A 16,747-nucleotide genomic window follows, 5' to 3' on the forward strand; every position below is an offset into this window, starting at 1 on the left:
TGTATATTGAGCAAGCAGTAAAGGAAACAAAAGAAAATTTCGGAGTAGGTATTAAAATCCATGGAGAAGAAAGAGAAACTTTGAGTTTCGCCGATGACATTGTAATTCTATCAGAGACAGCAAAGGACTTGGAAGAGCAGTTGAATGGAATGGACAGTGTCTTGAAAGGAGGATATAAGATGAACATCGACAAAAGCAAAACGAGGATGATGGAATGTCGTCATATTAAGTCGGGTGATGCTGAGGGAATTAGATTAGGAAATGAGACACTTAAAGTAGTAAAGGAGTTTTGCTATTTGCGGAGCAAAATAACTGATGATGGTCGAACTAGAGAAGATATAAAATGTAGACTGGCAATGGCAAGGAAAGCGTTTCTGAAGAAGAGAAATTTGTTAACATCGATTATAGATTTAAGTGTCAGGAAGTCGTTTCTGAAAGTATTTGTATGGAGTCTAGCCATGTATGGAAGTGAAACATGGACGATAAATAGTTTGGACAACAAGAGAATAGAAGCTTTCGAAATGTGGTGCTACAGAAGAATGCTGATGATTAGATGGGTAGATCACATAACTAATGATGAAGTATTGAATAGAATTGGGGAGAAGAGGAGATGTTCTGAGGCATCAAGGGATCACAAATTTAGCATTGCAGGGCAGCACGGAGGGTAAAAATCGCAGAGGGAGACCAAGAGATGAATACAGTAAGCAGATTCAGAAGGATGTAGGTTGCAGTAAGTACTGGGAATTAAAGAAGCTTGCACAGGATAGGGTAGCATGGAGAGCTGCATCAAACGATTCTCAGGACTGTAGACCACAACAACGCCCATGACGATGCGCTGTCAGTGACCCCTTCCTCGCTCGGTGACTGAGCTGCTGAAATGGAGGTAGAACACGCACTAGACACTCCTTCGCCACACGGGACTGGCGCCACACATGGGGAGAGCCTCACACACGCAGAAGGGGCGCTGTAAAGATACATGCCACAGAGGAAGAGAAGCCAAATGGCCCCATTATCACCAAGAGGCTGACATTTGCATCTACTCACTCCGCATTTAGATGTCCCAATCCTACTGTGTTCGCACAGTTAACATTAATGGCATACGCTCAGTCATCAAAATTTGCATGTTTCATAATATGCTCCGGGCAGCGGACCTGGATATCGTCCTCCTTCAAGAAATCCATCCAGAGCTGCAATTGAATATTTATGGATACACAGCCTACAGCATTCCATCAAGCGACAGTGCAGGTGGAACCACCATCCTATTACGAGACAGCATCGAGGCATCGGACGTTACGTATCTGTCATCTGCATGAGGTGTTGCTGTCACGGTTGGAGCAGTCCACATTGTAAATGTTCATGTGCCCTCTTGGTCATCTCATCGCAGAGAAAGGGTCACCTTTTATTCTGAAGAAATTACTCCACTCATGAATGGGAATATGGACCACTACATCATAGGCGGCGATATTATTAGCATCTTGGATCCAGCAGACCAAACACTGTACTACTCTACATGCCCGGCGCTACGGGCATTCGTGCGAGATCTGGCGCTACACGACACGTGGCAACTCCAAGGGGACCGCCGTGGCTATACATATTTCACCGACCACTGTGCCAGCCACCTCGAGGACTCTGCTCCGTGACAAACGACACAGAACTGTGGCCGACAGCCTTTGTCGACCACTTGGCATCCATCTGCTTGGTCACACTCCCGACAGCTTACATATCGCAGCCATGGTCCGTGGACACTGAACGTTTCTTATCTGTACGAGGATGCATGTCGTGGGAGATCGCTGCTACATGGGACCACTGCCTCTGGAGTTTGCATGCACATCCTTCCACCTTAAATTGGTGGCTCGAGTGCGCCAAGTCAGCTGTCCGACAGACACTCATGGATATGGCCGTGACAGAGCGACGGTCGGAATTTTATTACACTGCGCTGACGGGACTCATGACCCAACCGCCATCACGTGAACGGCAGACAGAGGTTAATCGTCTCGAAGCACACCTACTCTGTCTCACCACGGAACAGCTTGATGGAGTCCGGGTCCTGGCAAGGGTGCAGAATACCATCCCCACCAAAATGGCATCCGTATGTCACGTTATCAGAGAGAGACGCCACCTTATAACATCAGTAGAAGCAGTAGAGGGTGGACGCGTCGACTCGAAGTGTGCCATCGCTGCGGCATTCGTCCAGCATTACAGATCGTTTTACGCCGAGAACCCACAGACTGTTGGGAGTACGAAGACATCCTGTGTGGTCTGCCTGACCCCAGAGTAGTGGCCCAGAATGACGTCCTGCTGGCTCCCATAACTGCTGAACATTTAACAGCGGCAGGCGACGCTCTGAACAAGCCACCGGGTCCAGACAGCTTACAGAACGAATTCTACTGCGCCTTCTGTCCCCTGATGGGCGTTCAGAGGATTCAAATGTTTCCAGACCTCCTCCGCGACTATTTTACCGTCCCAACAGATTTCCTCGAAGGCATTCTGATACCAGTTCTCAAACCGAACTGTTTTCATCGTTATTACGACTATCGTCCTCTTACACTCCTGAACGCGGATTAGAAACTTTTCGCCCGTATCCTTCGCACACGACTTCAGACCACCATCGGACACATGATCAGACGTGTTTAGGCAGTGACAACAATATGCACAGGGCACTTGGCGCCTACCGCGACGTTACGGCGCTCGCAGCTGACTGCCGCCTCCGAGGTGCTCTTGTCACCATCGATTTCGATCACGCCCTTGATCGTATCGACCACAGTTTCCTTCGTGCCGTGCTCGAACGCATGGGCCTCTCGCAGGCGTCAGCAAGGATGATCTCACCGCTCAATTCACGGGGCACACTCTCGGATTATGATCAATGGCCACCAGACTGAACACATCACTCTTGGACAGTCGGTGCGACAGGGATGTCCTTTATCAGGAGTCTTATTCGCGGCGGCCCACGAACCCGTACTGCACTGCCATCGCCAACGACTGGAAGGCATCTGCATTCGAGATGTGACCTTCCGATGTACTGCCTTCGCAGACGACGTGGTGCTCTTCAAGCGGTCAGCCGATGAAATCCAGGCGACGCTTCAGTGGTTGTGCTGCTACGGCGCAGTATCGGGCAGCGTCGTCAACATGCAGAGACGACATACATGGATGTCGGGAGAGGCCTTCTACACCCGACAGAGATACCCTTCCAAGAAGTTCTCTCACTGAACGCATTGGGGGTGCATTTCTCCAGTACAGTTCGCCGAACTACGACAGCCACGTATCACCGGCTACTATGAAGGGCACAGGCGCTGCTCTATGACAGCAGATTCCGCAATATGGATATTATTTTCCAAACGCACTACGTCAGCACTTACCTAGCGTCCAAACTTAATTACTTTGCCCACATTCTTCCTCTGACAGTCTCCATGGCCCATAGTTTCTAGACAGTGTACAGACAGTTTGTGATTGCAGGTCATATGTTCAAAGATCGTTACACTACTTTAACGAAGCCTCCACTAGCAAGGGGCCTGGGGTTGACTCATGTCCACAACCGCGTGCGGGCATTGCAGCTACGGACGATGCGGCTCGCATGGACCGCGGCCAACAACAGCTTGACGGGGATGCTGCTACAGATTGTCGTGCTACGGGATCTTCATCCACCGGTCTCCGTGGGCCACATAACCCCATCTCTTGCCCACATACGCGATTTCCTAGTCGAACATGACCTATGATCTACCGATGACGAAGGCACCAAGCACGAGAGATTACTACCGCATCTACCAGGCACGACAACTCTGTAACAACCTCGAACAAAAACACCCAACCATCCACTGTATCAGGGTGTGGCGAGCTGTCCGCACCCTATACCTGCCCATGTAAACTCGTTCCTTGTGGTATGTGGTAGTGAACGACAAATTAGCCACACTCCAGCGCCTCCATTCCATACATCTCGCTGACAACGCTTTGTGTCCACACTGTGCAGTCGTCGATTTGGATGCGCACTGCCTGACAGGCAGCTGCTGGGATCTTGTGCAATGTATGCTGGCGCTCCTGTTGCGACGATGGCCAGTCTACCACACCAGACGAACTCCTACACCCAGATACTGCTTACTTTCCCACTACCAGAACGAAAGCAGTCAACTAGCTGAAGCACATAGTGCTGTATTGTGTTTTGCAAACCGCGCCTGAAAACGCTCTGGCCTTGTGGGTCCAACTGACGCCGACTCATGAGGTGCTCCGCCACCATGCATTGTACCACAACACGACTATCGAATTATTTAGGTGCATTATTCGTGGATCCTCCTGCCCCTTGGGTCGTTCCGAGTACTAGAAGACACACTTGTAAATGGTTCACGGCACACGATTGATCCTCAGAGAAAATGGTTTAGAGGGAGACCCTCTTACATTCGCTATGCGACGACAACTCGGAAGCTTCTGGTAGCCGTTGTAGGATCCAGTTAAAAATAACAATAAGAAGACTAAAACAAAAAAATGGGTTGAAATGGCTCTGAGCACTATGGGACTTAACATCTGAGTGCATCAGTCCCCTAGACTTAGAACTATTTAAACCTAACTAACCTAAGGACATCACACACATCCATGCCCGAGGCAGGATTCGAATCTGCGACCGTAGCGGTCACGCAGTTCCAGACTCAAGCACCTAGAACCGCTCGGCCACAACGGCCGGCAAGAATAAAACAAAATACCAAAAATACACTCCTGGAAATGGAAAAAAGAACACATTGACACCGGTGTGTCAGACCCACCATACTTGCTCCGGACACTGCGAGAGGGCTGTACAAGCAATGATCACATGCACGGCACAGCGGACACACCAGGAACCGCGGTGTTGGCCGTCGAATGGCGCTAGCTGCGCAGCATTTGTGCACCGCCGCCGTCAGTGTCAGCCAGTTTGCCGGGACACTGAATAGTGCACGGTACATCCAAACCGTCATCGAACCCATCGTTCTACCATTCCTAGACCGGCAAGGGAACTTGCTGTTCCAACAGGACAATGCACGTCCGCATGTATCCCATGCCACCCAACGTGCTCTAGAAGGTGTAAGTCAACTACCCTGGCCAGCAAGATCTCCGGATCTGTCCCCCATTGAGCATGTTTGGGACTGGATGAAGCGTCGTCTTATGCGGTCTGCACGTCCAGCACGAACGCTGGTCCAACTGAGGCGCCAGGTGGAAATGGCATGGCAAGCCGTTCCACAGGACTACATCCAGCATCTCTACGATCGTCTCCATGGGAGAATAGCAGCCTGCATTGCTGCGAAAGGTGGATATACACTGTACTAGTGCCGACATTGTGCATGCTCTGTTGCTTGTGTCTATGTGCCTGTGGTTCTGTCAGTGTGATCATGTGATGTATCTGACCCCAGGAATGTGTCAATAAAGTTTCCCCTTCCTGGGACAATGATTTCACGGTGTTCTTATTTCAATTTCCAGGAGTGTATATATACAGGGTGAGTCATAAATGAGGAAAAATATGTCGTGTAAATTGTCACACACTGAGCTACAAACAAATTCGTTATCCGGATGTTCCTGTGTCAATAAATGACAATGCAATTGAATGGTAAAAATCTGGAAATATGAAGTGGAGCCAGCCGTGGTGGCCTTGCGGTTCTAGGCACTTCAGTCCAGAACCGCGTGACTGCTACGGTCGCAGGTTCGAATCTTGCCTCGGGCATGGATGTGTGTGATGTCCTTAGGTTAGTTAGGTTTAAGTGGTTCTAAGTTCTAGGGGACTGATGACCTCAGATGCTGAGTCCCATAGTACTCAGAGCCATTTATGAAGTGGAATTTTGGGTATTACTGTGCGTCGACATTGGCCAAGGGGACAGATTGACAACAGGGCACAACATGCGAGTGTTGCAGGTAGTCTAGCCGCTGACGAGAAGGCGAGGCATGCGGCGTCAAGCGACGGTTTGCGTGACACCGCGAGCAATGACAGCGCCCACATCTCTCTCGTACCGGTTACGCTGGCCGGTCTTATGTATAGTGTTTAGTTGGCACAGGGAAAGGACCGTGAGGAGGGGCTGCACTACTGTACATGAATGTTTTGTAATTTGGTTTTTGTGTCCCCGACTTAGTCTTAAGAAACGATACATAGATGCAGAATACAAACTACAACTACACAAGTATGTGGCAGTTAATACAAACGAATAAAGTACAGCTGTACAAATCGAAACTAACATAGAAACACATGACCAGAAGCTGCAGTGGCAGTACTGTTCGAAATGACAGCCACGATGTGTGTGGCAAAGTTGAACTCTTCGCAGGAAGGATTGCTGAACACGATCCAACATGTCTGTATCTCTTTGCGTAATATCACAGGCATGTTGTATTCCACGTTGAAGGGTGTTGACACCAACAACCTCTCCTTCATACCCCACAAAAAGAAATCCAGTGGATTCAGGTCTGGTGATGTTGCTGGCAACGCTACAGGGCCTCCACGACCGATCCATTTCGAAGGAAAGGTATCGTCCAGGTGGCGTCGCACTGTGCCGCTGAAGTGAGCGGGGGCACCATCATGCATGTACCGCAGGTTCATACGAGAGGCCAGACTAACGTCTTCCAACAGTTCTGGTAATGTAGCATCCTTGAAACGCAGGTACCGCTCTCCTGTGAGCCTTTGTGGTATCACATGTGGCCCTATGAGATGGTGATCAATAATACCACACCAGATTGACACCACATCGTTGTTGGTACCCTCATATTACTGTGCTGTGGGGGTTTTCTTCCGCCCACTCGTGCCAATTATGCGAATTCACTATACCCTCCTTCGTGAAATAGGCTTCGTCGGTGAACAGTATCGTTCGTGAAAAATGCTGGTCGTGGGTCTGACGCCATAGGATAAAGTTGCAGAATTCCAACCTCCTCTGGTAGTCTTCCGGCAATAATGCCTGTACCTTCTGCATGCGAAAGGGATGGTAATGGTTTCTATGGAGTACTCGCATAACAGTAGATTGTGACATTCCGACTGCAGTGGCGAGAGACCTGGTGCTTATTGTTTGGTCCTCTGCAACAGTTTGTAACACATTTTCTACGTCATCCGCACTGTACGTCGACGGTCGGTATATATACTTGAATGTTTCTGGTATCTCAACTGCATATTTTTGAGCGCTCTTTTAACTTTAGGACTCTGTATCTCAGAATGAACAAAAATAGACTTGTACCACTATTGAAATAAGCCCTTCGTATGTGGTCCAATGAAGTTCTCTTGTTCCTGTCGAAATCCTTTCCCTCCTTGACTCTGGGAAGGCAGGAGTGGGACACTGAGGCCAGGCCTCGGAAGACGACCCCTGCCATCTTTTCCCCCAACCCCTCTAGCAGGTACTAATAATAATAAAAGAAAGTTGGTAGAGCTTTTGCCTGCGAAAGGCAAAGGTCCCGAGTTCGAGTCTCAGTCCAGCAGGAAGTTTCATATCAGCACACATTCCGCTGCAGAGTGAAAATCTCGTTCTAGAGAAGATGGTGATTTCATTTTATTTTCGTAAAACAGACGCACTTTGACAGCTAGGAAACACGTAGAACCAATTAACTGCTCGCATCCATGCCATGGTCTGCAGTATTTTTCTCCAATTTCTCAGAGGTTCTCGCTAGATGGTAGCACTGACAGATAGGAGATATCGACGTTCCAACACTCAAAAATTCATATTACTTCAGTGGGACGTCTGTGCCCCCCGGACCACAAAAGGGTTAACTAGTAGAGGCGTCACATTCTACGAATGAATTTGTGTCTAACAGTTACGGCAGCCCTAAACAAATGCTAGTATTGTTAAAATGCCAAAGAAAAATTCTGTACCATTTGAAGAGAAAATTTAGAATAAGAAACATTTCAGAGTAGAGTTTCAGTATTTTTGAGTCTATTCTGAAAGCAGTAGTTGATGTTCCTGAAAGGTCGAAATCTTACATATTTAATTTAGAAACCACAATTTCATCTTTCACTCAATTATATATACTGCAAGATACAGGGGTTGGATAAAAATATGGCAATACTGCGAGAAATACATGCTCGAACATAAATACAGATTGTGGCAAAGTGTGCAGACTGCGCTGTTCTGTTTGGCCATGAGCGGCATGTGTGCAATGTTCTCAACACGTTGCAGCCATCACAACAGCGTTCCGTGTAGTTGAGAGTGCGTTATGTTGGAGGTAAGTGAATTCGAACGTGGGCAAATTGTTGATAGTAGTACGGTTGATGCGTCCGCAACCAAGGTAGTTGAAGTGATTGGCGTTTCAGGAGGCACTGTATCGAAGATTTATGCCACATACAGGGAAGGAGAAACGTCATCCGTTAAGGCGCAACGCGGACAGAATGCATGTAGAGTGGTCGTGACAGACGGTCATCGTGAAGGAGTGAGACAAGAGCAAGACGACGACAATTGCAAAAGTCACTGCAGAACTGAATGTCCCACTCGCGGAACTTGTCAACACCCAAACAACACCAAGGGAGCTCTATAAGCAGGGATCTGCAACTCCAAAAGCGTTCATTAGTGATGCAAGTGTTCGGAACAGGAAATCGCGGTGCCGAAGCCACGAAGCCTGGACTGTGGAGCAATGGAAGAAAGTCGTCTGGTCGGATGAGTATCGTTTCGCAATGTTTCCAACGTCTTGCCGAGTTCTCGTGAAACGCGGCGGGCGTTCGGTGATCATTTTGGCAGTCGCGTCGTTGTGTTCCACGGACACTCGGTTGCTCTCCAAGGTCGCAGTACTGCCAAATACTTTGTGACCATTTTGGTTGATCTGATCCATCCCACGACACTCCTTTTGTTCCCAAATGGTTATTCTGTGTTGCAGGACGACAGGGCCCTTTCTCACACAGCTCGCACCGCCCGATACTGGTTTTGTGATCACAAAGGTGAACTGCCGCATTTCCCCCGGCTACCACCGTCACCATATTTAGATATTGTTGAGACGTTGCGGTCTGCTTCGGAGAGAAGGGTGCGTGATCGCTCTCCACCTCCGTCATCGGTTGTTTCACACGAAGAAGGATGCAAGATTCCCTTGAAAACAATATGGGGCATACCGTTATCCATTCTGAAACGTCTGAAAGCTGTTTTGCATGCCAACCGCTTTCCTACACCGTGTTGGACAAGATGATGGGTCGCGCGTTCGGTGATTCCATGTTTTTGTCCCTCTCCTGTGTGTGCGGTTGCAAAGCTCCGTCAGAAATCAGTCTCTTAGAGTTCTGTACATGTACCTTGGCTGTAATCTCAGTCAAATAAAACAAATTGTGTATCTCCACACTAAATGACGATACTTGAGCCGCTTGCGGTAGCCACACGATCTAGGGCACCTTACCACGGTTCGCGCGTGTGGTCCTTAGCGTAAGCTAATTTAAGACGGATGGGACGTCAAACAGGCCAACTTGGAGCAGGAGAGGCACCACAGGATATTTTAATTTCCACTGTCTATATTTTTGCAAATAAATTGATAAAACTCTGCCAACATGACCAGGAAGGATTCAGTATTCACACTCATAGCAGCGAAACTTCAAAAACACAACAAAATAATTTTTTTATGTGTGAGATTTCATAAGTTTTTCACTTACTATTGGCTGCATTTATTGCTATAGGTGCACTTTTCTTCATAAGTAAGAGATATTCTTCAGTGAACTTAGTACAGCTTACAAACCATACTTACAGGTTTATGAAACTCTATAATCTATTTAATCTATAAAAAAATGAATGACCTGTTACATTTTAAATTTTATGTTTAGAAAAAACCCAAATTTTACACTTAATTACCTCAATTTTTACCACAGTTTTTAATAGATTTGGAAAATTCCAGAGTTTCATACAGCTGTAAGTATGATTTGTATGCTGTGCAAATTTCATCGAAGAATCTCTCTTACTTATGAAGAAAAGAGTACCTATATCAACAAATGCAGCCACAAATAAGTGAAAAATGATGAAATATCACACATAAAAAAGTTTATTTGGGGTTTTAACTGCAAACACGGCTAATACAAGGAGCTGCAAATCAAAAAGATTTAAGTTATTTTGGTACGTTTATGAACTTCCACTGCTGTGAGTGTGAATCCTGAATCTTTTCCTGGTTATGCTGACAAAATTTTATGAATTTATTTGCAAAAGTATAGACAGTGGAAATTAAAATGTCCTGTAATGCTTCTCCTGCTCCAAGTCCTACCCTTCTTAAGTTAGATTAAGTAGTGTGTAAGCCTCGGGGCCCATGACGTCAGTAGTTTGGTCCCATAGGAACTTACCACCACCACGACCATGATACTTCAGATACTTCAGTACATCTTGCAACTCTTGATGAATAAGTCCTCGTAAATGTTCCACTATGTACACGATATTTAAAAATTATTACGTTCATAACTCTGTATGCCAATCATACCGTATGACTGCCATACAGGTTTATGAACGTAATAATTTTTGACCATACCGTATGACCAGCACTGAAAGACTTAAGTCGAAACAAGGCCCCGGGAGTAGACAACATCCCATTAGAACTAATGACAGCTCTGCGAGAGCCAGGCCTAACAAAACTCTACCATCTAGTGAGCAAGATGTATGAGACAGGCCAAATACCCTCAGACATCAAGAAGAATGTAATAATTCCAATCCTAAAGAAAGCAGGTGTTGACAGATGTGAAAGTTGCTGAACTATCAGTTTAATAAGCCACAGCTGCAAAATACTAACACGAATTCTTTACAGACGAATGGAAAAACTGGCAGAAGTCGACCTCAGGGAAGATCAGTTTGGATTGCATAGAAATGTTGGAACACGTGAGGCAATACTGACACTATGACTTAACTTAGAAAATAGATTAAGGGAAGGCAAACCTACGTTTCTAGCATTTGTAGACTTACAGAAAGCTTTTGACAATGTTGACTGGGATACTCTCTTTCAAATTCTGAAGGTGGCAGGGGTAAAATACAGGAAGTGAAAGGCTACTTACAATTTGTACAGAAACCAGATGACAGTTATAAGAGTCGAGGGACACGAAAGGGAAGCAGTGGTTGGGAAGGGAGTGAGACAGGGTTGTAGCCTATCCTTGATGTTATTCAATCTGTATATTGACCAAGCAGTAAAGGGAACAAAAGAAAAGTTCGGAGTAGGTAGTAAAATCCATGGAGAAGAAATAAAAACTTTGAGTTTCGCCGGTGACGTTGTAATACTGTCAGAGACAGCAAAGGACCTGGATGAGCAGCTGAACAGAATGGACAGTGTCTTGAAAGGAGGATATAAGATGAACATCAAGAGAAGCAAAACGAAGATAATGGAATGTAGTCGAATTAAATCGGGTGATTCTGAGGGAATTAGATTAGGAAATGAGATACTTAATGTAGTAAAGGGTGTTTCGCTATTCAGGGAGCAAAATAACTGATGATGGTCGAAGTAGAGAGGGTATAAAATGTAGACTGGCAATGGCAAGGAAAGCGTTTGTGAAGAAGAGAAATTTGTTAGCATTGAGTATAGATTTAAAAGTCAGAAAGTCGTCTCTGGAAGTATTTGTATGGAGTGTAGGCATGCATGGAAGTGAAAAGTGGACGATAAATAGTTTGGACAAGAAGAGAATAGAAGCTTTCGAAATATGGTGCTACAGAAGAATACTGAAGATTAGTTGGGTAGATCACATAACTAATGAGGAGGTGATGAATAGAATTGGAGAGAAGAGAAATTTGTGGCACAACTTGACTAGAAGAAGGTATCGGTTGGTAGGGCATATTCTGAGGCAAAAAGGGATCACAAATTTAGTATTGGAGGGTAGTGTGGAGGGTAAAAACCGTAGAGGGACACCAAGAGATGAGTACACTAAACAGATTCAGAAGGATGTAGGTTGCAGTAGGTACTGGGAGATGAAGAAGCTTTCACAGGATAGAGCAGCATGGAGAGCTGCATCAAACCAGTCTCTGAACTGAAGACCACAACAACAACCGTATGGCCCATTTCACCGACTGTCCTCTTCAGATGTCACCACGTTTCTATCTTGAAAACCCATACTGTCCTTTTGCACAACGACAGCACTGAGGCTCTTGCTGGCTGAGCGGTAACCTGTAGAGAACTGCAAACAAATATAAAGAGTCCAATGATGCGCTTAGCCTTAGAACAGTGGCCAGCAGGAGACCCCCCACCTCGCAGCCGCCCCTGGCTCTGTGTCTCGCCTGTGCTGTGGGATCGTGTGTGTGTGGTGGAGTTGAGTTGAGCTGAGGGTCGGGCGGCTCGGCAGGTGCGGCGGTCGCGCAGCCTGGCCGCGCTGCGGCTGGAGGGGGCGGCGCGGCTGGGGGAGGTGCTGCCGGCGCTGCTGGGGCTGGCGGACAGCGCCTCGCTGCAGCTGCTCGACCTGGGCTCGCAGCGGCTCTGCCTCGACGACGGCGCCGCGCAGCTCGTGTGCCAGGCGCTCGCCCGCAACTCGACGCTGCGCCTGCTCAGCCTCGACGGCTGGACCTTCCGCACCGAGGTACGTACCGGTCGCCGGCGCTTGCCTCAGCTGCTCGCGCCTCTTTCTGCCTGCAAGGGTCTCCGCGTGGGAGCCGTGACGGCACGCTGCTAAGAAAATGTTTGTTGTGGCAAGTAAATGCACACCACTTGTTCGACTTCCTACAGTTTGCTTACGAGGTGACACGTATCGCCACAATTTTTCGATTCAGCAGCTGCCCAGGAGTAGTTAGCGGTGAGTCTAGTGGATCACACGGCCGTGGTCCGAAAAACTTTTTGGTTCCTGATGTTTTGTCCAAAATTGCACCAGACATTTCTGGGCTCTGAGTCTCGCCGACTGACGAGTCAGACGTCAGGGAGCGACACAGATACTGCTAAAATGGGCATCGTCGAGTGAAACTGATCGACAATTCTGAGAGACAGATACGTAATGCATTCACCCTCGGGCGAGTTCAATCTATGGAGTAAGAAGACACCTACCACTTTGGACTTTTTGCTGTATTTTAGTGCCATGTCGTTAAGAATCGGAAGAGTTCTCGGAAGATTTGACATTAAGTGTGTTTTTCGACCATCTGCAAAACTGAGAAACCTGTTCGGTTCGGTTAAGGACGATCTCGGCCTGAGGAAATTTGGTGAGTACAAGATTCCTTGTCAGTATGGAGCAGTATATATAGGCCAGACATTTCGCACAGTAAAAGAACGCTGCGATGAACATCGGCTTCATACACGCCTTCGTCGACCGGAAAAGTCGGCACCTGCGGAACACACTGTCTGAATACAGAGCATCCCATCATTTTTGAAAATACGCAAGTTTTATCCCCTACATCATCTTTCCTGGACTGCGTCATTAAGAAGGTAATACATACCCCTACAGCCGATAATCTCATCACGAGGTATGTGGGATCTCGACTGAGCACAGCCTGGAACCCTGCATTGGCTGCTATTAAATCACGACGCAAAAACAAAGATTTTTAGATAACAGGCCCCTCATAACATTGGTCTACTACGGTTTTTTAATGAGTCTAGCCGCACTGTTAGTAAACACAGAGTACAGCTGTAATATTACTGGGCTTTCCGTCGTATGAAAGCTGTGAGTACCCTTGGAAAGGCATTCACCTAACTGTGCATTAAATGATCAACTTATGAGACGAGACCCATTCTTTGAAACACATTTGTTTTATATAATTTACGTAACTGTAAAGATGCGCATCTAGCGCGAACGCTAATACATCGATTGTGCAGTCAAAGAAAAATTTTAACAGAAACTGAACTGAGCGTTTCACTTCCATCTAAATAAAAAATATGACGGTAAAAACCTTTGTAGATCTTCAGATTTTATCGTACTTCTCCTTGTAATGTGAAAGCGTAAAGAAGATCGTCTTTAAGCCATAAAAGTGAGCAGTCTTGCCAGCGTACAGACAACAGTTATTAATTAGAAAAATTCAAGTAATTTATGTTCGATACTGTAAATCGCCAAGCTATTGTTATGAAGGTCTTGAACGGTGCAAGAATTGTCTCGAAGGGAGGACAAAAGTAATGACTGTAATTTGTGACAAAAACGAGAACCAAGAAGCTAGCACAGGACAGCCCGAAATCTAAACGCACCATACAGTCAGAAAATTACTTATGTTTATAAATAAGCCCTAATTGCTTGTGAGAATTGATGTGTTGGCAGAAGAGCCAAAACCGTGTTGCTAGAGGAGGCTGAAATGCACGCGTTAAGCTCACGCAGGCTGGCGTGATGTCTGGAACAGTTAAGGGAATTTATAGTAGCAAATAAAGTACGTAGTTGATGTAATACTTAACTTTAATCCATAATTGGAGAACATCGCTCTTGTTGATACATTAATAACAATGTCAATATAAACTGGTAATGGCGCCTTGCTAGGTCGTAGCAAATGACGTAGCTGAAGGCTATGCTAACTATCGTCTCGGCAAATGAGAGCGTATTTGTCAGTGAACCCTTCCTAGCAAAGTCGGCTGTACAACTGGGGCGGGTGCTAGGACGTCTCTCTAGACCTGCCGTGTGGCGGCGCTCGGTCTGCAATCACTGACAGTGGCGACACGCGGGTCCGACGTATACTAACGGACCGCGACCGATTTAAAGTCTACCACCTAGCAAATGTGGTGTCTGGCGGTGACACCACATTCCTCCCCCCAAATTGGCGTACGGTTGTGTTATAAGGCTTCCGCCCGCCGTGGGGAGGACCCCATGTTGACGTATGCGATGGGGTGGGGAGCCTAACAACAGGCGAGGCTGTGCCACCCGCACCCTGCCATTCGGTCCGAGGGGAGCTAGGAAACGCCTGAAAACTTAGTCCAGCGTGCACGCCAACATGCGGTGTATGCGCCCGTAAAGAGACAGGAGGGGCCGTAGGGTCGACCTCCATCGCGTCGGGGCACCAAACGGGCGAAGACGACAACTGGTCCCGGGCGGGCAAGAGTTCCATGTCGGAGGACAGCTGGTCACGGGAAGCGATCGGCGGCGCGTGACCCAGGGAGGCGCTTGGCGGCTGCAGCGAAGAGTTCACTGCGGGCGTCGCCGGCGGGAGAACAGGCGGCGGCGGCGGCGCGTCGCCATGGGGCAAAATGGAAGGCAGCGTCGGTAACACCTGGGGATGAGGCGAGCCAGTAGATGGGTCCCCAGGGCGCTGACCGGACGGCACCGTCGCTGAAAGCAGACGGGGAGCGGCCGAACCCAGGCGACGACAGAGGCGCAGCTGATTGAGATGCCGGCGCACCTCACCAGAGGCCCCCAAAACCAGATACATAGCGCGGCCGAGGCAGCGAAGAATGCGCCCTGCGAGCCAACGCCGTGAACCTCGATAGTTGCGATAGTATACAACGTCGCCTGGAGCAAAAGCAGGTGGCTGCCGCTGCACAGGAAATTGATGCGGCGGATGTAGCAAAGACATCAAGGTTCGATGAGGACGACCGTGGAGCAACTCAGCCGGCGAGCGACCATCTCGGGGCTGAGAGCGATACGAGGACAAGAAGAGCAATAACGCCAATAACGCGTCCTCCCGAGAATGCGACACTTTCAGCTTCAACATCTGTGACTTGAAAGTGCGGACCAATCGTTCAGCGGCATCGTTTGACTGAGACGAAAACGGCGCGGATGTCAGATGTTGAATACCATTGGCCGTGCAGAATGACTGAAATTCGGCGGACATGAATTGTGGGCCATTGTCGGAAACAATAGACTGTGGAAGACAAAAGATAGCGGATAACGCTTGGATGGTGGCAGATGACGTCGTGGAAGACATCCGGACAACAAAAGGAAAAGTAATGAATGAGTCTACCACAACCAACCATCGAGCATTCCAGAATGGACCAGCAAAATCGATGTGTAAGCGTTGCCAAGGGGTAGTGGCTTTCGGCCATGCAAAGAATTTCCGCGGTGGTGCGGATTGTTGTTCGGCACACGCCATGCAAGAAGAGCACATATTCGTAATCGCAGCATCGATTTCGAACCAAGTACAGCGCTGACGAGCAAGTTGTTTCGTTCTCACTATACCCCATTGTCCTTGGTGGAGAAGCCGTAAGACAGAGGACTGTAACGAACGTGGGACCACGACCCTGGACTGATCATTATCAGAACGCAACAGCAAAACACCACGTCGAACAAAAAGTCTCTCCTTGTGAGCAAAAAATCGACGAACCAACGGATCCTCGATCCGTGACGTTGACAAGGGCCATTGCGTAGCAACAAAACGCAAAACGGTAGCAAGGACAGGGTCAGCAGCTGTGGCTATAGCTATACGACGAAAATCAATCGGAAACGATTCGACCACGTCATCAGTTTCCGCATCAAGGAACATGCAAGCAAGTTCTAAAGAATCGAATGCTCTATCCTCAGCAACAGGCAACTGGGACAACGCATTGGCGTTTCCGTTCTTAGCAGTGGACCGATACAAGATATCGTAGCGGTACTGCGAGAGGAAAATAGACCAGCGAATGAATTTCTGCGCTGTACATGGAGGTACAGGCTTGTTCGGATGAAAAAGCGACGTCAAGGGTTTGTGGTCTGTGATGATGGTAAAGTGACGACCATACAAGAAATCATGAAACTTAGTAACACCAAATACGAGAGCCAAGGCTTCTTTCTCGATCTGGGAATAAATTCTTTGCGCAGACGAGAGCAATTTGGACGCAAAGGCAATAGGGCGATCGTGTGAACCATCTTTGTGCGCAAGCACAGCACCGATCCCGAAATCCGATGCATCTACCATCAACAAAAGGGGTTTCTGGGGATTGAATGGTGTAAGGCAAGTATTGGAAAGCAACGCCGATTTCAACTGGCGAAAGGCGCGTTCGCATTCCGTCGGCCAGACGAACGGAACACTTT

At 47.7% G+C, this 16,747-nt stretch overlaps 1 protein-coding gene across 1 annotated transcript in view; it reads left to right on the top strand.

The window, feature by feature from the left end:
* Positions 1-16,747, top strand: part of LOC124612548 — a 161,828-nt gene that overhangs the window by 104,899 nt on the left and 40,182 nt on the right. Inside the window, exon 11 of the mRNA XM_047140821.1 lies at positions 12,191-12,421. Coding sequence (XP_046996777.1) covers positions 12,191-12,421 — 231 coding nt within the window. The remainder of the gene's footprint in view (positions 1-12,190; positions 12,422-16,747) is intronic.

The sequence above is a fragment of the Schistocerca americana genome, chromosome 4 (assembly GCF_021461395.2).
Source record: "Schistocerca americana isolate TAMUIC-IGC-003095 chromosome 4, iqSchAmer2.1, whole genome shotgun sequence".
Lineage (NCBI taxonomy): Eukaryota > Metazoa > Arthropoda > Insecta > Orthoptera > Acrididae > Schistocerca > Schistocerca americana.